This window comes from Notothenia coriiceps, unplaced genomic scaffold (genome assembly GCF_000735185.1).
Source record: "Notothenia coriiceps isolate Sejong01 unplaced genomic scaffold, NC01 NC01_scaffold00037250, whole genome shotgun sequence".
In the NCBI taxonomy this organism is placed as follows: domain Eukaryota; kingdom Metazoa; phylum Chordata; class Actinopteri; order Perciformes; family Nototheniidae; genus Notothenia; species Notothenia coriiceps.
This window is the reverse complement of record NW_011369951.1, coordinates 10,406,222-10,431,451: the sequence shown is the minus strand read 5'-3', so window position 1 is coordinate 10,431,451 and position 25,230 is coordinate 10,406,222. Positions and strand designations below refer to the sequence as shown.

At 40.3% G+C, this 25,230-nt stretch overlaps 1 protein-coding gene across 1 annotated transcript; it reads left to right on the top strand.

Annotated features, from left to right (window-relative positions):
* Positions 1-13,762: 13,762 nt before the first annotated feature.
* LOC104967287 (multiple epidermal growth factor-like domains protein 10) lies at positions 13,763-25,230 on the top strand. Its single transcript, XM_010796701.1, has 8 exons — positions 13,763-14,034; positions 14,206-14,326; positions 16,138-16,274; positions 18,496-18,708; positions 19,165-19,339; positions 23,704-23,824; positions 24,855-25,018; positions 25,120-25,230. Exons 1-8 carry the CDS (start codon positions 13,763-13,765, stop codon positions 25,228-25,230), a joined length of 1,314 nt encoding a protein of 437 aa, XP_010795003.1.

Sequence of the window (25,230 nt, the reverse complement as noted above, 5' to 3'; positions counted from 1 at the left end):
TCACTTAAAGCGACAACCAGAAACCTTTTAAGATGTTTTGCATTACTGTTATTCATCTACTGGTTTGACACACACACACACACACACACACACACACACACACACACACACACACACACACACACACACACACACATATATAACATTTTCAGTACATGTAAGCCTCATTGGCTGTGTATGCAGATTGACTTTGCTCAGCTCTGAAGATTTTTTGTACCATCCCATTAAGCAGGATTTATTGTTCCCCAAGAGCTCACTGCTCCATTACCTTTGGGAGAATGCCTAAAATGTGTGTGTCAATGTGAGTGTGCTTTCTCTCCATGCATATACCTGAGCACAAAAAGCCAGTAGATATCATGGCATGTCGTGTGATGGTTAGGATGATACGATCATTTTGAAGGAGCAGATACAGCATCCAGTCCCTCTGGTCATTATCACTGCGATGCTTATTAGTCACTAAGAGAGTGAAGGGCTCCTGAAACACTGCACGGCTCTGGGAGTCTGCATAGATGGCTTGATTTAATAAGGACATTAAAAGCCTTATCTCCTGTCCTTAAGAGAAGGTCAGTGTGTCTAAAATAGCTGAAATGCTATGATAACAGTTTAGAGCGATAAGATATCTCCTGAATACTAATGCTGAACAAAGCTGCTTGAAGCTCATTTCACAGTCTATAAGCACTTGATTTTGTGGTCCAATGCCGTGTTTATGAAGTTTGTTAGCAAAGATTAAATAGATTTGTATTGACCATTGATTTTGATGACCTTTTCACAGTTCAGTGTGTGGTAGATATAATTCAAAACAACTGATTTAGACTGTCATGGTGTTAAAAAACGCTGCTCGGTTCAGTTTCATGAAGTCACTCCAGCAGCGCCAAACATTCCTTTCAATGTCGCCATTTTGTTCTGTACTGAGCAGTGGAACTTAGCCTGTGACCCTTTTAAAGCAAAGCAGTGCCTTCTGATTAATGAGAGGTCTAAAGAGGTAAAACAACTCAAAACAACAAATACAGTTAACAATAGAAAGATTGGACAAATTCTTAATCTGTTTAGGAAAAAAACCCGTTTTCCCTTTGTCCAACATTATTAATCAGAGCCTCTCGACCCCTTTGTTGCAAACCTGTTTGGGTTCTCAACCGCTGCATATTTCAAGTAGTCCCGACAACTACTGACTTAGACTACAATCGTGCAAAGTCTCATACAGTATTTTATTTGCAAAATATTTGTTGTTGACACCGGTATCATCTCTGGGGACCTGGGGTTCATGATGATTTTGGTCAGAATAATAGCATGAGGTGTAACTCATCTCTTTGGTATCACCTGAGCCCTTTGGGAGTTGTGTTGCAGTGTCCTTGGTTTGCTTTGGGATTGGGAGCATATTAGCAGTCTTTCTCAGATCCTCTGGTGCACCTGCAATCTCCTGATGTTTAACCCTGGACTTCATTGGAGTGTTGCAGTGATTACAGGCCGTCCTGAGGGACATCGATTGTCCTGCTCCTCGCAGGCAAGCCCCACACAATGCTGACGAATGAACTCGTGGCCCTGCCAAGTCCAATTAACTGTCAGTGCCGCATCGACGAGCTCCTCCGTTTGTTGAGAGTGAAGAAAAACAAACTTTTAATCAAATTTGCCTGCAGGCCCTAGGGTATTTGGGGTTGTATTTTGCATTCTACTGTGTTCTGCCTCGCCTGCAGTCGGCCACTCTCTCAGAAGGTTATATTGCATGTTGTTTTTGTGAGATGGCAGAAGGCCTGCACCTTACTTTAATGGCAGCCCTATCTCTCCACTGTCTTTGACGGATGAATCATTCAGCGCCATCATCTTGACATTACACAACAACAACAAAACTAGAATGCTAGGTCAACTCATATAACATGTATTTGCCTGTACTGGCATTGTTTTATTTACAAGTTATTGTTTGGTCTGTAAAAAACAATAACAGTAAAGTGTATCTTTGTTGTGACTTTACAGCATGTTGTCATGTTTCCTGTGTGTTAGTGTCTGGAATGTTCCATAAGCATTTTTGACTAGTTGATTAGTACAAACTCAGGTTTCGATCTTGATGAAATGTTCTTTTGAAAGCATTAACATCCACTAATACCCTCTGCTAATTCTACCAAGGTCGAGATAAACAAATCTACTTTCCTTTCTTCTGATTAGAGTAAAGCAGACATTAAAAGCCCAGAAATTCAATTAAATTGGTGGATTTTTCCACAGAGAAAAAAAGGGAAAAGGACAAAATGCGAGCAGACTCTATCTCATAGCTAGGGCGTACTAAGTGGAACAAAGAGATTTAGCTTGGGATCTAAACATCGACAAAAGGGCATCTGGCTGATAAGGATCAAAGGAAATGTTTAGAGGAAATGTAATCATTACCAGACACAAGGAAGCATTCATAAGGATCCGATTGTGCAGAAAGTTCAAAATGTGTTGTAAGGCTGAGAGAAAAACAAAACAACAAGAAACAAGGTCACTGAAGTTGTCTTTTTGCACAAAGCAGCCGAGCATGTGTCGCCGGCTAGTGCAATGTTAAGTCTGAGGAGAAAAGCAGACCTATAGGAGTTCATCATGTCCTGTAGTGTGCACTTCATTAAGACCCTTCAATTGAATTTAGATGGATAAAAGACAGAAAATGCTGACACACTGGTTCAGGCACCCGCATCCTCAAAGTGATGAATCCCCCTTGAGAAATTAGATTTGCAAAAGAAACTTGACACGATGCGGTTCTCTCAGCCTCACACTTTACACTTTAGCTTGTATTATGATTCTGGGACTCACTTCCTTTCGAGGCCAAGGCTTACACTTGTATGAATGACAAAATTGCCCTCAGCTACTGAACAAAAAGAGGGTTCAGGTCCACGGATCGATATCACCGGTCCTTGACTCTGAAATAAGATTTTGGATGGAAATGTTCTTGTATCATCTGTCTGCCCTTTACCTAGACAACTTCACTTTAATCAAAAGTGACCAATGATTAAATCTATTCTTGGGCTGATTTTAAATACTTTAAACGTTGTTCCGTCAGTCATAGTAAACGTCATGTGGAGTGAGATTCAGGATTTATGCCCCATGCTGACAGGTGCTGGAACCTCCTGCTCATCCCAGATGGCTCGATTCATTTCTTAGCTGGCTCTTTAATGTTTATATCTTCCTCCTTCCCTCTCTCACACTCTTTTTGTCACACACACACACACACACGATATTCCCTAAGTCGCTGTTGTATTCTTTTCACTTTGACTTTGAGAATCGGGAAGAATAATTCATGGGCCTAGCGAGTTTCAGAGACTGAAAGAACAACAGTGCTTTCAGAGCCAGCAGTTCATTTGAGATGAACATTGGGATTTGCTTCTCATTCTTTTTTCCTTTCAAAGGGTCCATATTATCCTAGAGAGATGATGGTATAAAGGAAAAACAAAACATAATCTACAGTTTTTCTGTGTTAATCAAAGTCTAGAGATGTTTTCCTGTTTCTGTCCTTTCATATTGTACCAGCTCTGCCACCGCTCTTCACACCTAACATTATGCACTGCTGTGGTTTCCAAACTTCTCTTTTCAGATATTTGAATATTTCACAGGATCCAGTGCTAATTTAGTAGGCCATTAAACACACTGCTATGCCACATTGCATCCGTTTTTATATAAATATCAACCCAGAGGGGTAGATTTCTGGTATTTGTGGCTTCTTTTTGACAGTTTAAATAATGTAATATGCACAGTATTAAGGTATATGATTATAGATAAGAAGATGGAGGCCAGTAAACATGTTGTTACCTTTGCTCGTACAATATAACCTGTCTATAGGCATTACTGGTGGTCAGGCAGGTAGGAACCCCCTCAAAGATTTATTACTTCATAATAAGCATTTGCATAATGTGAGATCATTAAAAAGCAATTATCCTTGTGTTTCTGTGTTATTGGGATTCATTTGGGGGTTTTATAGGCACACTGATTGTTTGCCTTTAAGCTAAATCATGTTTTTGTTTACAGTAAGGGATCCATACACTGTGGCACACTAAACTGTTTGTTTGAGTAAACAGCTGACAGGCTCTGTTTGCTTACACTCCACAGAAGGAAATGGGCAAATGCATGCAAACAGTATATACTAACTTTCCCTTCGTACACGTTCACATTCCTCTTTGTCGATATGTTTTATTGCCCTTTGACTCCAATTTTATTTCTTTATTACTTATTGCATTGGTACAGCTTGAGGTCATTCAGATGATTAAATTGACAGGAACATGAAAAAGAAATAATTCATTTCAAATTGTTCTTTTTAATGACTGGTATTCTTGTAGATCAGTGAAAAAGAAAATCTGACATGAGTGCATATAAATTAAGGAGTGATAAAGGTACATGAATAATTTACGTGTTATTTAATAAACAGTTTACATGTAAGTTAAGTTTTAGTTTTGTTATTGTTATTTTGCAGAATAAATCTATGTTTTTCTCTTGTTTCTTTGCTCTTTCCCATCCTTTTGTTCTTTGAGAGGTATTATTGCAAAGTTTACAGTCGACTCCTTCACAGAGAACAGCGGCTGTGCTGTTAAACTTGGATTATCATCAATCCTCTCCTGCAGCACAACAGCTATTGACTGTTTTTAAAGTATCCTGCGAAGACTTGTATTATTGCCAGAAAATGCCAAAATATATCTAAATCGACTCGTTCTATCTGCAGTTGCAATGTGAGTTTTGAAAGCACTGCATTACAGCAATCAACACCACACGAGACAAATTGTAAAAATATGTGTTTGCAAAACACTCGGCATTCTCGTAGTTAGCTGTGAAATGAATAATTCTGTAATTCTTTTGGCACTTGAAAGACATGTAGCTAACCAATGCTCAAGTACATTTTCAGAACAGATGGTCATGCATATCGGATTGGCAACAACAACCAAATGTTTTTTCTGTGTTAAGGAAGTTTTAATAGCTGTTCACATATCAGCTACTTTAATGCAACACATTATGATTCTATCAAATGGTAAAGAGAGAATCACTAAATGTTTTAGTGAATATGCTATTTTACGCTCTGGGCTTTACAAACTATCTACATTTAACTATTTAGTGTGTTTTGTGCATTTTTATTTTTATTGCAGCAGAAAAATGTTAAGTCTATCATCACATAAAACAGTATGTGCATACAATTTTGGAACAAATCTAAATGAACAAAATTGTTATACTCTACTTTTTATTCCTCAGCCCTTTCCAATTCTTACCCCATCGCTTTGTCCCTCAGTCTTAAAACCAAACATTTAGCAACACTCATATGTATTTCCTGGCTTATTTCAACATGCTTTGTCCTCTTTAAATGCATAGCTGACAGAGAGGATATTATCATTACACAAATCAATACTCTCACAAACAGCTAACCGCTCTGCATACAGACCAGCATAGCAAAAAGGCAATCTTTTCCCATTTTAATCAGAAAAAGAATATTCACAGATGATCAAAGCGTTGTTTTGCATTTTACTCTGCCAATTGGTGACCAAAAATGGATCCTCAACCTATTTTGGGTCACAATCCTAATTTTGGTAAATACTGGTTTTAAGAAATACAAACAAGGCAGAGCGTTATTCTCTATAGCAGATTTATAATATGTGTAGTCTGGAGCTGTTGAATAAGTTGTGACTGTGTGAGACCAGGCTGGGCCGGACAGCTGTAGGCTGCAGATGTCCGTAGTATTACAAGCTGCACTGGATGGTGAAATGTGTGCTTTTATATCCTGCTATTTTCAGTGCAGAAGCCTGGCATGTATAGATAATTGATGTCATGTGGATGTTAAAACAGACTGGTTTAAAAAATCTCTTTCAAGCTCGTACCCTACAATAGCGGGTCCTACATTCACCAGGGTGGTCTGTTATGTCTGAGGAAAAACCAACTTAGGCTTCATGAAACTCATTATACATTAATATTCACAATAAACCAAATTCTCTTAATGGGCTGTGATGAATATTCTCCATCTCTGCTACTGGATAACCACAGAAGTCATTCTATGCACAGAGGTGCACTGATGATTAGCATGTGCACATATTTAACATCCAAAGCTTTCTTAAACGTTTCACTTACTAACCCACGTATGCAAATCACGACAGTCATAATTCTCTAATTGCAATACCTGAGGCACAACAATGGCCCCTCACTCTGCAGCCTCGCGCTCTAAATGAAAGAAAGTGCAGGTGAAAGATCACACTGTGATGTTTCTATAAACCACCAGAGGCTGGGAAATGAAGGATTGAAGTGTTTCAAAAGCCGTGTCATCTTGACTTTATGTTTAAGTGAATTTTCTGTGACTTCAAGAAATGTCTTATTCCGTTTTTATAATCTGCTCACAATTTATTTTTTTATCAAAAGAACACTTACTTTTAAAGTTTTGTTTTGTTTTTAAAACATCAACTCTGGCTTTTTCAGGATGAAGGGATGTACTTTAGTAAAAAAAGTTGATCCCAAAATTGAAAAAGTAGATATCCCACAAATTCCTGCATTACACTTTTACATTAATAAAAACACCGAAATCTTTACCCAAATCATTTTTGGGTCATAGTTATTGATGCATTTTCTTTTTAAGTGGACCAAGAACACATTTGAACTACTGTTTGTTAGTTTTATCTATCCATATCCATTTCTTATTGATATGTCTTTTAAGGTACAATTTCATCTTAATTGGTATCTAAAAAAGATTGATATAAATATTAAAGTACAATGTTTGCCTCTGAAATAAAGAGTATAGAGTAGCATTACATTTAAATCACAAAGTTTCTAAAAATGGTTTGTCAATGCAGTATTTAAGAAAATGCGCTTAGTTACTTCCTGTGCACAGAGTCTGAATTGTGTAAACACACCACCGCAATCATTGATAAAATATTGCCCTGATGGTTGTTTGACTTTCTCATGATGGGGGTCCCCTATTGGCATTACATGAACGTGCATCTCCACCCTGGGACCGCACCCCCTCCCATCGACTGCTGCTGCCCCGTGGCACATTCTACTTCACCCTAATTACAATTAATAATTGAAAAAAAGGAAATCAATGTGTGCAAATTAAGCGTTGTAACAGTTGGCTTTATCGGTTTGACATTGTTTTTCGGGCAGCTTCCTCATTGCACGTGACGGAGTCGATGTTTATTTTTTTGTTATGTCTGTGGTGCAGTACAATCGTGGCTTTATTTATACTCCAGTCACTGCGTTTCGCTATGTACTGTAGATAAATGTCCACCTCTACTCTGATTGCTTTTTTGTTGTTGTCCTGTGGCAAGAGAGCAAAGGGTTTGTTTTCTGCAGGACAGGGTGAAGGGTAAATTATTAATTGGAAGGAGCAGTGGGCTGTGTAACAATTTGCTGATCCAGAAGCTTTCATGAGCCGTGTCAGGTTCTGTTGAACAAGTGACTGGTTTACTACGTTGATGGCAAAGGCATCGCTCACAGCCTGCTCGCATTACTGCTCAACAAGCCCTGTTTTATTAGAAGTAGAAGGCGGCATCTCTCTTGAGTACTTGTTTTGAATAAAGCGTGAGGTTACCTGGCCTTGTCTGTGCTGGTGAACCCCCGGCCCTGTTAACCCTGTTAGAGCTGCAGAGGAGAGCCTGCCACCTGCACAGCTCTTATTGATCCGGGTTCACATCCTGAATTGGACTTGGACAAATGATCAGATCCTCCTCGGGATAAACAACCAGGATGGACTTTTTAATCAGTAATGTACCATCTTCAAATAATGAAGTTATTCCCTCATTAGCTTGTGGTTCCAAATAGGCAACAGTCCGATCTTGTTATTTCGTATTGAACTGTGAGGCGGTACCAGGATGGAGTATATGGTGCATTATGGTGAACAGTCAGAGCAGCAAACTCTGTTAAAAGAGTCTCTGTGTTGTGTTGTGGGTTTGGCCCGGTGCTGCTCCTTTCCCCCTGGGGGACTGTGAACACCCAGGGCTCGGACGAGACGAATTAGGGCAGGACAAACGACACGCCCACCAACAGGAGCTGCAGCGTGCTGTTATTCCAATTCAGCAGAAGTGTCCCCATGACTATTGGCAGTTTTTTTCTGTATATTTAGAAATTCATTTGTCAAGCTCACAGGGATGTATCTAAACTGTTTACTTGTCGTGTCTGGGTTTTTCTGAGGATTAATAAATAACAGTGGAATAGGTGTCAGCAGAACATGGAGCGGACAGTGGATCCTGCCTTGTGGCGTATTGGCAGCTTTTACAGCCGCAAGTTTAACAAAGCTGAGAGACATTTATCACTCCCTTTTACACAGCAATCATCACATTCCCTCAAGACGCTGGTACTGTACCAGGCCTGTCGTCTTTTCACTCTATTAGTCTGCGTCATTGAGTCTGGGAGCTGTGATGAATAGCTGGATGTTGAGTCGGGCTTTTATTGAATAACTCCCATTACAAATGGCTCATATTGACTGAAGAACTGAATATTACACATTCTTGTGTCAGCTAAATTGTAAGCACAATTGTTTCATTGTTCCTTTCTAGAATTAACATTTGAAAATCTGTAAAGAAAGCCTGTCTCTTCATCCATTTTGATATACTGACTGGCCTGTATTAATTCTGGTCATGGAGTGTAATTTGAAAATTCAGATCTGTCAAGGGAAAAAAATGAACAAAGCTTGTGGTACAAAGCGTGAATCAGACAATATGAAACTCGGAGGTGCACTCTTGTAAAGAGGAAATGCTGGAGACTCGTCAAGACAATGAGTCATGCGGCTTTGCTTTGCTTCAAGCTCTGCTAAAGAGTAAGCAAGGAGGGGAAGGCTCTCAGGAGCATTTTGCCTTCTAATGTTTTGTATGGGTTGAGTTATTCCCAGAGTGTCAGAAGTGTGTGTTAATAATAGTTATGTGACAGTGAGAAACTCAGGCTGTGGGGAGTAAAGTTGGGCTGTGTGCCAAATTTTCCAAAAGCAGTAATGTGGTTTTCCTAGTTAAAGTTGTCAAAGCAGCAAACAAATGTCTGCACACACCTCCTTGAGCGGCCAGCGTTTACACCCATCCAGCCGTGACTGGAATGGAAGTCTGCTTTGCACTGCGTCCAGCTGAATCAATGAACTTGGTGTCTTTTGAATGGGGAAAGATATTCTGCGTTATAAAGAGCTTGACTCAGGCCCTCATTTCATATTTAGCTTTGAGAGGCTTTCGGTGGCACAGACTCCCCCTCGGAGAGAACAGTGGCCAACATTTAGCTGAAGAGGCCAAGTTCAGGAGAACTTCAGAATCAAGTCAGCTGCAGAAAGTTGTTTGGTTTTAATCGTGTTGCAGCCAGCCCCAGATCATGCAGACTCTTGAGCACACTTCAAAGCTCCGCACCACCATGATGGCTCTCTCAGCCCATTCTTTGGACATCACCGTCAGAAGTTTACTATCTGCCGGTACCCCTCAACCTGATCTGTTTTGTTCCAGCCAAGGGGATTATACCCAGCACCTTGGGATTAAACCTCTCCCTGTGTGTGAGGTTATCCACTTTCCGGCTGTTATGTATATTATGAGCTCTGAGAGTCTGGGCTGAGTGTATATGTCCTCTGGTTAGGCTGGCTGACCCGGGCCGGGACAGTTAATGAGCGAGGTCGCAGCTTCTCTTGTTTCAGCCTTGAGTGGGATTCACCGCCTACACACACCACAACCCACAGGGGGGTCTTCATCACCCCACACAATTGATCTGTACTCTCTAGAAGCTGAAACCTCCTTGCCACATGCTAGTTCCTCTGCTGTTTCTCTCTGTGTTTGCCCGTGGCTCATCGTGAACTCTGACTCCTTAATCACAGTTAAATGCTGTGAGAGCTGGGAAGAGAGAGACTACTGGGTAAAGTTTGAGAACCTCTGTGTAGGAGAGAGACAGCGGGATAATGGGCTTTGCTCTCAATGTGCTGAGGCCTCTAACTGGAAGCTAAAGGAGGTTTAAATCTTCAAATGGTAACATTTGTTGAGCTCCTAAGCGCCAGAAAAAGCCTGCAAATTAAGCGTTAGATAGATTTTGGTTTATTTCTGTTTTCCTCTGCCGCTCTGGGTAGTTTTTTTTTTAGTTATACATGTAGGAATATAAAAACACTCTTAATGTTGTCAAGATTTGAAGCTGAAACCAGAGGTGGTGATGCCTCCAGTTATTTAGGCACTGCCTGTTTTTGTGCAGCGCTGAGTGAGCACTGTTGAGCTGAGGGAGCTCTGATGAGTGCTTATAGAGTGCTAAACCAAGTTGCAGCTAAACTGCTCATCCATTACCTCGGCCGCCCGCACACCCCTCAGATTTAATGTGCTAGGGTCGTTTGCGTGGCAGCAGCTCAACCTTCAGGGAACTCATTCATGCCGGACTGGAGGCCAGAAGCACATTAGATCAAATCAATGTGATCCCTGTAATGTGGCCTCTAGTCTGCCTGACCACAGAAGCAATACAGCACTAGCCCAGCGTTTCAGGACCCCCATCAGGGCAGACCTGTCTGTATCAGGGTTGGCCTGATCATCTTCCTGCTGTGCACCTGGAAAAACAAGCTTCAGTGCCGACTATGAAGCAGGGTTCATTAAGCTCCCGCTCTGGCTGATCACAGCTCTGGCAAAGCGAGCATACAAGGAGGGAACGTTGTGTCTCTACATTTTCAACTGAGCCTGCTATGATGCAAGAATCAATAGTGAAATATTCAGCGTCCTGGATGCTGTGCCGGCCCGGGTCTGATCTCAAGCTGAGCTTTTATACGAGGCAATACTGCTGCTGCTAGAAATAAGCACATACCAATCATTTAAATCAACACTAGATACTATAAAGAACAATTACCCTGGTGCGACTGAAGACTGCCTACTAACGTCGCTCAGGGCCCATTGCTCTTCACATAAAAACTGGTTGAATGTGGGGTGCCACTTAGTAGTTTGACTGAGATATTTACATTAACCCATGTAAAGTAGCTAGGTTGTATAGCTTAACCAATGTGCCTGCCAATATCATAATACCAATTGACCAATGGGAAGACTAATTTTCTTTTTAATTGTTAATGAGGAATGGCACCTGGGGTCTGCATCACAGAGGATTAGTATTGTCTCTCCCACCAAATTAAAGCTTTCTACACTTCGACTCCAAGTTCAATATTAGTCTGTTTAGAAAAAATGTATTGAAGTTTACAAAAAAAAAAATGTGTTTGTCAGCAGCACCTTAAGATTTTTTTCCCACTTCCTGTTTTGACAGCTAATGTTGCATCTCAGAAAGGTGTTAAAACATCGGTAACAAAGCGTTCCTCGTACTTAGTCTTCGATCCTCTTCGTTCTTTTTTTAAATCCCAGGGAGGTGTGAACAGCTTGCACATTTGCTTCCCTTTTTGCAGATTAAATGCAGGTTTTGTTCATGTCTTTCTTTATCAGTAAACCTTACACATAGTCATGTAGATCAGGGTCACAGAATGTATCTTCTACAATTTGTGAGTGACAGAACTATATTTTAATTTTGCACTTGTTTGATAATTTCTACTTGATGGTTATGCAGATTTTTAGTCACTTCACACACCAAGAATAAGATAAAGCACACGAAGCAGCATTAATATGCTAATGTAATCTAATGATTGATGTCTAATGTCGGTAAGGCTGCTTGTTTCACTGGAAGTTAACCCAACTCCACACAACTTTCAGCCTTTTAACATTTTGTTATGACTTGTTTTACCATTTGATTATAATTGTAAAGATAAGTAGATTAATTGATAAATGCAACTATTTTGTTAATAAAAAAATAAAAAAGACAAATGCAGTGTTTGTTAACCTGAATTGCTTTGTGTTTGAAACGTTTGAATATTTTCTTCACATTTTATACACCACACTGGAGAAAATGCTGCTCCAAAAACATGTTAAACAATAATGAAAACTAGCTGTTTTCACTTGAAATAAGCACAAAAATCTGCCAATAGAACAAGTGAAATGTTGCTTTGTAAGATTTCTTGAAATAAAATGGGATATTTAGATAAATTAGATCTTGTAATTAGCTGCGAGAACTCATTTTGAACTATATTTGACCAGAATCAGGAAATGTTTATTCACAATATAAGCCGCAAATGCTCAAAAGTGTTCTGTTTTCTGATGTTAGTTGGTGATTTCTAATACATTTGTAAAAAAACATGTTTCATCTGAGATACAACTCAAAATAAGATTTGTTGACTTATCAAGATGATGCATTGTCTAAAAACAAGACCCGATATCTCACTGCAGTGTTACTTCTGAAGTTATTATGTCTTCAGGTGTAAAAACATGACTAGATATTAGACAGATATACTTGACAAGATTTTAATTTTTTGTAGTGCAAATCATCAAGACAGAAATAAGCTCAACAATTATCAAGTTCTAGACTTCTTTTTTTTTCAACAAACTACTTTGGCTTAACCTGTTTTATGTTAATTAGCTAAAGTGACCTGCGAATGTAGGAAAGCATTTGAGAGATCTATCTCAGTCTAACTTTGGTTCAAAGACGTAAAACAGGACAGAAAATCAAGTATGTGAAAATCCATTGTTTTATTATTTTTTATATTGTTTTTATAGACAGATCCAATGCTTACCAATTTGCAAAGCCACTGAACTGTTTATCCTGCGTGATGTTTTTCCAGTCAGAAGCACTCTTTCATAACTTCTCTATGGTATTAATCTGTCGGGTTACAATTTGATTCATGTTTTGGGAGAATATTGACAGGTGATATACTTTTTTTAATGCAGTGTTTGTTGCTGGCTGTAGATATTTGTTTCAAAGAAGCTTTGCACATATACCGGAGGAGTGTCTAAAGATTTGAAACAGAACCTCACTGAAGTCTCATTTAGATTTCTGGCTCAGCTTCTCTCTGTGTGGAGCTTGCATGTTCTTCCTGTGTGTACATTTCTGTGAAAGTGTGAAAGCGATTGTGGTATGATGTCAGATCCGTGATGGATAGCAACCTGTTCCTCTGCTTTTCGCTTAGTGCGTGCATGGATGCACTCCTGATTGATATGACCCTGAGCAGGAATACAGACAGTAAATGGATTTAATGGATATAGCTTGTAATATTAAATATTTATTCAATACTTTTTAAAAAACAACAATTCATACTATCCACTTTTTTTACTTCACACTTCCTGTGGCTCTCAGCCTAAAGCCATTGATTTACGAGGAGGTATGTTCTAGGTTTATGAATAAACATGTTTTTTTGTGTTGTTATTAGTTTTAATTCTCGATGATTTTGGATGGCTTAAATAGCTGGACACTGCTACTTCTAGTACTCAAACAGGAGAATTCAGTTTATTTGTTGATGCACTAGTGTGTATTTAACTACAGCAGCACAATGGTGAATGTGGGATTGACTCAAAAATAAACTACAGAGCCCATGTTCTTGGTAATGAAGAAACATATTTCCCAGTGCAGCAGTGGGGCTCATCGATGTGTTTATAATAGTTTTTTGATGACAATCAAGCTCTAGTATTTGAGCACAGAGAAAAAGTTACAACATGCTTTAAATTCAAATACAGTATAGTTAGAATCAATTCATTAGTGGCATATCTTCACTGAACAAATAATACAAATGTCATACCATATTAATAAAATAAGCATGAGCTGAATATGAATGTCAACAGTCACAAGCGTCTTGAAAACTGTCTGAAAGTTTTCACAGGGATAAATAATATGCTTTCCAAAACATTCACTATTAATGTATAACTATTAATACATGTACTTAATTTATGAGTAATTATTAATTGCTTGCATTACAGGACTTCAACATTTTCCCGACAACAATTGCGGGGGAATAATCCTCTTTTGTTTTGTCGCTCAGCTCTGTCTAATGCCACTTCTCTGTGTGTCTGCAGGCTGTGAGAGTGACTACTGGGGACCTCATTGCAGTAGTCGGTGCCAGTGCCAGAATGGAGCTAAGTGTAACCCCATCACAGGTGCCTGTGTCTGCACTGATGGGTACCAGGGATGGCGATGTGAGGAGTTCTGTGAGCACGGCTACTACGGCAAGGCCTGCCAACTTCCCTGCCAGTGTCTCAACGGTGCCACCTGCAACCACGAGACAGGAGAGTGCATCTGTGCACCGGGCTACTCGGGGGCTTTGTGAGTACCAGCAACATATTTATTCCTTTGCAACTCTCTCTTTGGTGTCTACAAAATAAATGTTAATGCTGCGTTTGTTGTTTGTCTGAGCGTGCTTTGTTGATACAAAGAACTGCAGGCAGAACCCAAGTTTTGTGTCTGACTTGTTTGACTATTGACATGTGGTGACAGCTGTGGAGAGCGCTGCCCCTCCGGTAGTCACGGGCCTCAGTGTGAGCAGCGCTGCCCCTGTCAGAACGGAGGAATGTGCCACCACATCACTGGAGACTGTTCCTGCCCCACCGGCTGGACGGTAGGTCACACCTAAGGAGGGCAATATTTAAAAAGAAAAGAAACTAAATGTTGTTGGTGTTCCTGGGAAAAAAAACGTTTATAACTCTTTACTGCAGAGACTGACATGTTGAGAACATGGACCTCAGGATCAATAGGTTGTGTTCAATTATAAATGAGAACGTGGGATTCTCTTCCCCCTGCTAGAGAACAAATAATTGGAGTGCCTGGTGGGGAGGTTGTGCTTGCTTTCTCAAACCACAGATCAAAGAGTCATGTCAAGTGAACATGGCCACCCACAGTCAACAATATAGAGTATGTCTTTAGGGACGTCCCACTGGCCAAGGGTTTTAAGGCAACAATCCCGGTTGGATTAAAGCTGGGATCCTTTGTTGCATGACATCTTGCTTGCACTCTCCCCGCATTTCGTTTCCACTGTAAACTATTGAATAAATGCAATCAAGAAAAATGTAAACCTTTTAAAAGAATTGAATGCATTAAAAAAAGCAATACCTGGTTAGATTTGTAGCATTCCTTCGAATAAGCAGAGGAAGATAAATTCTTCTTTTGTGCCATAAATGGTTGTCTATATGTATCGTGATGTCATATATTTTCTGGAAATTCAATTGAGAAAACTGATTGCATATGAAATAACCAGATATGAAAGTGGGTTTTCGGCTAATGTAGAGAATTAAGTACCTTACAAATTGAGGTACTTCATCACATTTATTCCAACTTTTTTTCTTTTAAATCCAATTTTGCTGTAGAGCCTTCCTGCTCATCGATGTGCAAACAGCCCACATTACCTAAAGCAAGCAGAGATTTAAAGGGGCAGACACCATAATATAAACTGTATCATAAAAAGTCTGATTTATATTTTTTCATGCTTTTTATCGTCCTCTTATCCAACCACACTGATTAAATCAGTAATTTGCCAATAAAGAGACTATTGTTTGTTAAATAGTCAAATAAAATAAAAAATCTCCAATGCCGGTGTAAATGTTATTCCGTCCATCAGTTCAGACGGTGTTGTCAATTTATGTTATGTCTTTAATGTTTTACTATATTTTATAAATAGCAGGATATAAGGATATGGCGGAAACATTAACAATATGTCTAAACCAGGGGTGTCAAACTCAAGGCCCGGGGGCCAAATCCGGCCTGTGACTTCATTTTCTGTGGCCCCACAAGAGCTTGCAAAGAATATTATATGTTTATTATACGGTTACCTGATAATTTACAGAAGCACGTTGCCCATAAACTACATGTCCCACAATGCGTCTCAAATTAGACTTTTTTTTTCTCATAATATGACTTTTTTTTCTTCTAAATATGCCTTTTTTCTCAGAATTTGACCTTTTCTCAGAATTTGACTCTTTTTTTTAAATGTTACTTTTTTTTCGAAATGTTACTTTTTTTTAAATGTCACTTCTTTTTTTTATTTCGACTTTTTTTTCCAGAATTTGGCTTTTCTTTAAATCATTTTGTGACATTCTCACTGAAGAGACTTGCAATTATTTGCCCCAGTCTTCTGCTTTCAGACGTTGTTAATTATGAAGTTATTTCCCTATCTGATAATAATCCAATGCAGAGGCAATAATGTAATATAATACATTATTTTATATATATATTTATATATGTATTTTTATATAGTCTTAAAGTTACAACCGGCCCTTTGAGTGCAGCCCTAATGCTGATTTGGCCCGCGATTAAATTGAGTTTGACACCCCTGGTCTAAACTGTCCAAAAATCAGTAATAGTTGAGGGCTTTCAGTCCAGACAAAGTAGTGAGGGATGTATTTCATATGGTTCTTTGCCGTCTGTTTTTCAAAGGGTTCAGTTTGTGCCCAGCCGTGCCCTCTTGGCAAGTACGGCATGAACTGCAGCAAAGACTGTTCCTGTCGTAATGGAGGGCTGTGCAGCCACGTCACGGGGCAGTGCCAGTGCGCAGCGGGCTTCAGCGGACGCAGGTACGCAGCTCATACCTCTGCCAGACAGACTGCTGAAATATTGCACATAAAAGCCTTTTGTGAAGTACAAACTTTTGTACTCCTACTTTGAAAATAGGTCAGACAATGGCATGATTTATTGATATAAGTACTTAATGCAACGGATGGTTTCATGCCGACAGTTAAACAGTCACTCATTGACCTATTCTCTTTGTTGACGTACCAATGAGGCACAAACCTGGCTGTTCTTTAGAAAGAGAAAGGAATTGCAAGAAGAATATCGCACTCATGAGAAAGAGGCATTTATTAATGCCTATTAGTCCATTTGAAGGAGGATTGTAAGCTTTTAATGGGGATGTTTATGTTTAATTAATCTTATACTCCATGCTTGCCTGCAAGGTTTCCTTCATCCTCTTCCACTCCCAGCCTGACCATTGATCTCACCATGAGCTACATGCTGTTTTGATTCTGCTCATTAATTATAAGTAATGGGCTTATATTAAGGTCTCATTGAAATCCACAGATCTTTTTAGTTCCCCCTGCCTGCCAGAGCAGCCCAGAGCAGCACAGGTTTATTAGTTCAGCTAAAGCAATTGTCTCTTGGATGGAAACACTTCCTCGACAGGACCTTTACTTTCCTTTTATTATTTTGCTAAATTGCCCTCATTCATTTAGTCAGTGGCAGGTGAATTAACCTGCCAGGAATAATCTGAGATTGTGTTAGCCCCCCACCCTCTCTTGTCTAGTTTAATAATACCATTGTCCCCGGATAAAACTGAAGCTGGGGTAATTTAAACATGAACATAACTCGCCCATTTTGTAATGCAATTGAGCTATTTGTAATAGCTTTGTTAGACTCTTGAGATTGAAACTCCCCCAGGATTGTATAGTTAAGTCAGTATATTTAAGTGAAGACAAAACCCTACTTCAGTTCTTCATGTGGAGAAACTCATTGACTCTGTTCATGACGTTTAAGTCTTGTCCGACTAATGTTGAACATTCCTGGCTGCTGACGGCAAGGGGCTCCTTCTCGGGCTTCCCTGTTATGTACTCGCTCAAATTAAGCTTTCAGTGTTGTGTTTCAATGCTTTTAGATCAAATATTCATAATTAAAATCTGGAAATATAAATACTATAATGTTTTATAAATTACAGTAGTAGCTGATGCATGTCATTCCTTAATCAAATAGCCACTATTTTGAAATACATTTTTAAGAAAGTGTTCAATTACAGTTATCATTCATTCTTTCCCTTCAAAACATTTCAGTCAGACAACTCACGTGTTCTAATATGTTTATTATAAGCAGGATATAGTTTGAGTTTGGCGTCTAGGCTCGGGCCTCATCACTCCACAGATTTACAAAGAACATTGAGTGATGATTAGATAACTATCCCCCGAGCCTACAGGTGGAAGCTGGGGTGGTGGTGGGGCAGGCGAGCAGTAGTAACATGAAACACAGCAGCAGGAACATGAACGTAGCAATAGCAAGTGAACACAGCAGTGATAGCAGCAGCAGCATAGCGAGGAGGCAGAGGCAGGAAGACCTGGCAGCTTAAATAGAGCGGCATGTTTAGGAGAATGTGTTTGGTTGGTTGTAAGAGGGACGAGGTGCATCACGTGTTAATGTATCATTGGTGCTCGAGTTGACTGCCTGAACTATTGTTAGAACAATAACAAATGTATCCTAAATGGGATATCATATGTTTAGTCCATTTTAACATTTAAGTTGTGATAAGATGCAAGTTGTAGATTGTGCAGCAGTAAGAGCAGTGTTGGTATAACAAAAGCGGCAATAACACCACAACTAATATTACATTTGATTCATCATGTCTTTCACCTCGTCTCTTTAATTATATATAAAATATGTACCTTGGCTAGCAACTGTTGCTTCTTCCCCTGTTGACTAATCCTTTAGTTAGTTTATTGATTAATTGCAGTGCATGTGAAAACAATTTCAAAATGTAGTCCAAGGGGATGTCAGACTAAACAAATGACTTGTTTTGTCTGACCAACAGTGGCAAAAAGTATATGCTACAGTATATCATTTTTAAAATAGAACTATCAAGTAAAGCATATAAACAAATCATTTTTTTATCCGATTGCTTTTGATTCATTTGATGCTGTCAATCAACTGTTTCATTAATCAACCTTTTTTTTTTTAACCTTGATTCTACTAACCACAATTCACTGTAATTGTTTATAATCTACTTTTAGAGCAGTGATTTTAATTTGTTCCTTACAGGTGCCAGGATGACTGTCCTGTGGGCACCTTTGGTCCGCAGTGTAACCAGAGGTGCGAGTGTCAGAACGGAGCCAAATGTCACCATATCAATGGAGCCTGTCTGTGTGAAACTGGCTTTAAAGGCCCTAATTGCCAAGAGAGATTCTGTCCTCCTGGCCTCTACGGCCTCATCTGTGACAAGTACTGCCCCTGTAATACCACCAACACTGTGAGGTAAGAGAGACATCACTGCAAGGTGTCACACTCTGACCAAGCACTGAAATGAAGACCTTTATGAATTAAGACTTTTCCAACTCAATTTTGCCTCTTCTTAGCTCTAAGCCAGCTCTCATTTTGAAGTCTGGACACCTCTTAGCCATGTCATCCAGTTAGCCTTTAATCGCGTCCTTTGCTTCATTCATAATTTCTCAGCAGCATTCATAGTTAATGCAATGTTAATGCTCTGATTCCGGCTGGAGTTGGGCGCCGACCGTAGAAGTCATTACAGAAAGAGGGAGAAAGCCTCATCTATATGGAACAAGCACGTAGACTCAAAGATGGATGAAATGCTGCTGGGGCATACTTCATAATTTGACCCTGCTGAGGATGGAAGTCTTGATACTCTACGAACTGAAACTTTGCCTCACACTTCCTGTGGTTGTCCCATCTTTCTTTCTCATTATGTTGTAGCTGCCACCCGCTCTCTGGTGAATGCACCTGCTCTGCGGGATGGACAGGACTTTACTGTAATGAGACCTGCTCTCCGGGATACTTCGGAGAGGGATGCATGTCGCCTTGTAGCTGCACCAACGGTGCCGACTGCCATCCTGTCATAGGCACCTGTATATGTGCCCCTGGGTTCATGGTGAGTGGCATATTTCCTCATTGCTATTTAATTATACCAAGGTCATTGGCCTCTATCCCAGGAATGTTTTATTGTTATTTCAGATGTTTTATTGTTATATAATTCAACCTTTAATTTGTCTCATGACATATAAATGACCTTTTGGAGACTGACAACGTCTGAAGAAGCTTAGCATAATTATTTACAAAAAAGTAGCAAATGTTTACTGAAGAGAAAAATAGTTGGGCAAAGGAGAAAGAAAATAAAAAGATATAACTTAAAATGTATTAAAACACTTTGACAAGAAGGAATAGAGGACAAATCAATACACAAAAGTATTACTATTAGAACAACTGTCCTTGATATACAACTAAATGTGACTTATTATTATGACTTCCTTATATTACAAGTTGTAATTATATTGTTGGTTATGCTAATTGTTCATAAAACTGCCATAGGTTAATTGGCATTGTAACTTTGCTTGTTGTTACCTTTGTTATACTAGTTTCATTCAATAATAAAGGTAAAAGCAGGTCTGTGTTGTGTCTATAATATAGCTCTTTATTGATAAGGTTGTTGCTATGATTTATATTTCATGTTATTTGTGGCCGTATTAAAATGTTTGCGTCATTGTGGTCGTAATGCTCTGGAAGTGGTCCCGGTATTACTTTAGAGGCTTTTTGTACGCAGGCAGGCACAAGCAAGGTGAGATATTTTATTATTGCCTTATTATGGATGTGCTGTACTGCACCATGAGAAATTCTAAATGAATCATTCTCTGGTCCAGCCTTTAGCAGACATTAATGATCAGTCGTGTGTATTTTACAAAAAAGGTTTATACGCCTAAACTTGTGACATCAGAGAGACAAGTCGAGATATACCTTACAACTATGTCCCTGCACCAATTGGGAGAAAATTGAAACTTTGACCTATATACCTTTCCAGTTTTTTCTGCAGCCATGTTATCCCTTTTTACAACTGTCGAATTAGTTGGGCAACTTCAATCAGTTTTCCTATTGTATTTCTCGTCCGGCAATCTGGAGTTACAGAGCAACAAAGACAGAGAAGGTACATTTCTGCCAACATTACATTTCAGTGGAAATTGCCTGTGTCTTACAGCGGGACACTGTGGTGAAATGAGCTGCCGAGCGGGGCCGCAGACTGTGTCTTAATTTGCTCCACCTGTTCTCTTTGGCGGCTGCTGGGAAGAGCTGCCAGATCCATTAAACAGACCTAGAGGGCAGGAGCTGGATAGGAAAGGAGGCAGTCAGATGGGAACAGACACACATCATATGGTGGATTGGTGTGTTTGTGTGTGTGTAGGAGTGAGAGAGAGTGAGGGAGGGATACTGTGATGCCAGAGCTGCTGCTGCTGCTTTATTAGAAAGTTAGAGCTAAGAATGTTTGTCTTACCTGCGTGTTTAACTGTGTGACACCTGATCATTATCACGCAGTGGAGCTTTTTAAACATGATTGATGATGGCGTTGGGGTTGTGATTGCTGGTAGAGTCACTTCCTCAGGGGACCGCCGATAGGACTTAGTCTCCCTGCTGCATCTTTGTTCTGGAGTCCCATCGGGGGACAAACCAAGCAAAGTGTTGGAGCAGACCGAGCTTCTGCACGCTTGATTTAGCTCTAGTAATTGGACATGCTCTTTTTGACTTGGACAAAGTGATTACATGTTACCTATTCAGGCATTGTCCCTTGCAATTTATAGCAGATACTCGTAGCAACAATTTTTCTCCCAGATATGTCTGCAGTTTTTTACAGATTTGGTTGATACTGCTGTTTCTGAAATATGAACGCATTAGGAATGGATTCCTGTCTGCCTTTGTAGGTGGCGAAAACAAATCATTTTCCTATCTCTCAGGGCTTTCCAGCCTCATCAAAAGGTTCAGAGGTTCATTTTCTGTCTTGCTGCATGAATTTTAAACTGCAGTCACTCATCCAGCAGTTAGATGGACTGCTAAGGAGTGAGACTGATTGGTAATTAGTGGTGCCATTTGCATCTAGTCTCAATGGGTACCAGGCTGATCAATGTTGTGTCAGTGAGAGGCTTTCTGGAAAAAGTGCTCTCCAATTACATTAAGATACTAATAGGTATGAATTTAGTGCCTTGACCAAGGACGACCTGGCTGCCTCTCAGCGGCTCAGGTCTGGTTGCAGCCTCCACTGGATGTGTAGTTACGTAAGGTCCTGCTGCTCTCGTGCGATGGACGGACAGCCCGTGTATTAATAATGATTCTCCACATACAGACTTCTATCCTTCGCCGCTCAGAAGGAATATGAATCAGTCGACTAATGAGAGGGCTGCCGTTCCCCTCCTGAGAGCAGACCAACCACTGCTCTCAGCGCCATGTGGGTGAACCCAAGTGGAATCGGACGCAGCCGAGGATGCAGCAAAATCCATGTGGTCATTTGTGGCGGCATGACGTTTTATCCATGAGTCCAGTCACCAGTAAATTGCCTGCGCTCTGAAGACAGGTTGAACCCCCCCCCCCCCTTCCGGCCCCCACTGACTGGTCGAACTCTTCTCCACACTTAACAACTGTAACTGGACTGCTATTGTTAGCAGTCTTGAAGCTGTAATTTTCAACAGAACAAAGGGTATTGCATCCGATTGATACATTTTTTTATTCACAGACAGGCGCTTTTGTGTGCTGTTCGGGGAGAAGAGATGTTTTAAGATGTGTGTTCTGCCCCTGGCGTCCACTGGCACATCTTCTCCTGACTCCTGTTTTAAACTGAGTTCAAAATGATAATGAGAGCAGTGAGCAGCCAGCAGTCCCCCAGTGCTCTGGTGAGCAAAGCAAGAGCCACTCAGGACTCCTCTGGGCCACTAATTGGAACTCTAAATCATTGTGTCACCTGTCACTCAAGGCAGGCTGTAAAAGGCAGGCTGTGGGAATCCATAGACTGTCTGTGATCTCCAGCTTAGGGAGGGACGAGACGAGTGAAGGTGGGCTGTGCTCGGCTTTTAAAGCAGAGAAATTCTAATGACAGCGAGCTGCAGAGGACAGGGGAAGAGCACTGCATGTCCTTTACCAGAATAGTTCACCTTTATGCAACGGTAAGGGGCTTAAAGGCTGCGCCAACATGGCTGCCGATCTTCCATCAGTGTGGTTATTGATTGAAGATTGAGAGTTGGCTGCAGTTTCCAGGATCCTGCTGTTCCCCTGTCCTTCCTGTTCACCACCTTGGGGTTTATTTGTTTGGTTTTGGCTCTTCCTCACTTTGGTGTCGACTTTCTTTTATGTACTGTTGGCTAGAGACGGATGTTGACAACCATGCTTGTTTTGATATTCATGGTGTGGCCAGCTGCTTCAGCACTGGAGTGTTTACAGTATTCTTCTCTGATCCCAAACCATTTTGTGCTTGTGCCTCCACCAACCTGTAGTCTATAATTTGCGGAGAAGGACATGATAACCACATGCTGTCAGTGGTGTGAAAAATGGTTCTCTGGTCTTGAGAACTGCATAACTTCACCCTTGATTTTAATTCTGCTTGATGGCCCCACTCCCTCGGGTTAACAAAATCCTAAAACCAGTTTTCACATTTTGTGTTGCATATTCCAAAAGGCGTTGGAATCAGAAATTAGAATTTAGAATACCTTTATCAGAGAGGAAATGTACAATGTGACAGCAAAAGTAAATACTAATTAAGATTCATGCATAAAATATTAGAGATATGAATTACACAAATTACACCCAGTAGTAGTAGTAAGTAAGTATCCATCGAGGTGGAGAGCAATAACTACAGTAGCAGTATTATTTAATAAGTGTAGCATGTAGAAGTACTGTGATCCAAAGCCAGAACAACATGTTTTTTTTAACTATTTAAGAAACACTATTCAGTGTTGTATGAACTAATGGCAGGTGGACAAAAGGGAGGGTTTAGTAGGAGTCTGGATTTTCTTGCTTTAGAGTCCTGTCAGTCTCCCTGCTGATGGAAATGGAGGACCCCCCCTCCCCCCGCCCCCCATGAGACAAACCATAAGGGGAATATATATGGAGTGAGACTTGGAGAGATGGGACGTATTATGGTTTTAAAAAGGCAGAGCGTGGCCGGAGAAGGTGCAGTCTGAATACATATAGCATAATTGGAAGCTGTGAGGTGACAGCTTCAGGTGGGCCTTCCTCTTGAACTTTACTTACCATCATAAATCAATTCAGATTTACAGTTGCTTTGCTCCTCATTTTGTCTAATGGTACAGTATGACTGGTCTAAATAAACAGTTTAGTAAGCTATGAATAAGTGCCGGAAACCTTTCCTGTTTTTCTGTCTGCCTCTATTCACACTTTATTACTCCTATTTCTGGTCTGCCAGTCAGCATTTAATGCCATGCGGATTCTTTGCCTCATGACTTTGCATTATTTCTACCTCAGGGTGAGGACTGTGCTACAATGTGTCCTCCGGGTCTATATGGGCCGAGCTGCATGTCCACCTGCTCCTGCCACAACCACGCATCGTGCTCTCCATTCGATGGCTCCTGTATCTGCAGGGAAGGTACAGTATAATGGACTTATTGTAAAAGGTTAAGAGCACCTCCTGAGCTTTATTAGATATGCTACACTGACTGCACCTTTTACACCTTCACATCACTTACAGAGTTAGTACTGATCTTGTTGCGCTCTGTGCTTGAGAATGTATGGCTCAAATCATAGAGGATGTTGTTTTTGTATACATAATGACTTATGCACCGGCAAATTACCCTGCCCTTTAATAATACCCTGCTTGAAAAAATACATTGGAGTTCCCACTTGTAATATTAGTGCAAATTCCATTGTAATGGCTATACCTGTAACTTAAAGATAACCTACATTTGTTTCCTTTATTTAATCAAATAAGACCTGCTATTACTCTGTATATTAACAAAAATAGTTAGGTAGTTCGTTTTAGTAAACAATCTTTAAAGTCATCTTCTCTGCACAAATCATTTGGGAAAATGTAAAACACTTTTAAAAAAGGTGAAGGCCTCACTGCTGAAAGTTCAATTGTGTTTACACTTGCCAAAGAAACATACTTTTTTCACGGGCAGCCAAGTTTTTGTTTAAATTTGGCGACCAGCCCCTAAAAATGCTCCGAGGTCCACAGTTGATTTCCGACCTATAGACCCAAGCACAGGTCTTAATTTTGACCCGTTGTAGGCACTGCAGAAAAACTTCAAAGTCAGTAATCCTGTTATGAAGATGAATGTCTGTACAAACATTGGATTAAGCAATCCAGTGGTTGTTGAGATATTTCAGTGACCGAAGTGGTAAACCAACCATCTGACCAACATTTACCGGCCCGAATGCCATGCATTGCAACAAATGCATTTTATCAGAACGGAATAGTTTTTACCACTCATAGCAATTGATCATATCCCTTGAATTAGTCCCTTTCATGTATCTTAAATGCTGAAACCCCAGGCCGGGAACCACTGTACTGTACACTTCAAACTTTTGTTTTGTGTAATTCGAAGTGACTACATTTATGAATTGAATACAGCCAATTATAAAACTGTTCAATGTGTCTTTGCTCTCTCTAACCCCAGGCTGGCAGGGCGTGGACTGCTCGCTCCTCTGTTCCAGCGGTACGTGGGGTCTGGGCTGTAATCTGACATGCTTATGTGCCAATAGAGCTGCATGCGACCCTATAGACGGCATCTGCACATGTTCACCTGGGTGGAGAGGGGAGCACTGCGGCGAGTCCTGCCATGTAAGTCTCTCTTTTATCTTTGCTGCACCATTCAAGGCATGTCTTATTTTGCCCATATGTGAACTTTTAAAGGTATGACAATGAGTTGTTTTCATTGTCAGGATGGCACCTATGGGTTGGAGTGTCGTGAGCGCTGTGACTGCAGCCATGCTGACGGCTGTGATGCAGTGAGTGGATACTGTCGCTGCTATCCCGGCTGGACAGGTCAGTAA

What these genes read in the sequence shown, in the direction of transcription:
- LOC104967287 (XM_010796701.1), top strand. Translation starts at nt 13,763, where the DNA reads ATGCCACTTCTCTGTGTGTCTGCAGGCTGTGAGAGTGACTACTGGGGA. An exon ending in CCGGGCTACTCGGGGGCTTT is followed by an intron (nt 14,035 to 14,205) that starts GTGAGTACCAGC and finishes ATGTGGTGACAG; the next exon opens with CTGTGGAGAGCGCTGCCCCT. An exon ending in ACTGCGGCGAGTCCTGCCAT is followed by an intron (nt 25,019 to 25,119) that starts GTAAGTCTCTCT and finishes TTTCATTGTCAG; the next exon opens with GATGGCACCTATGGGTTGGA.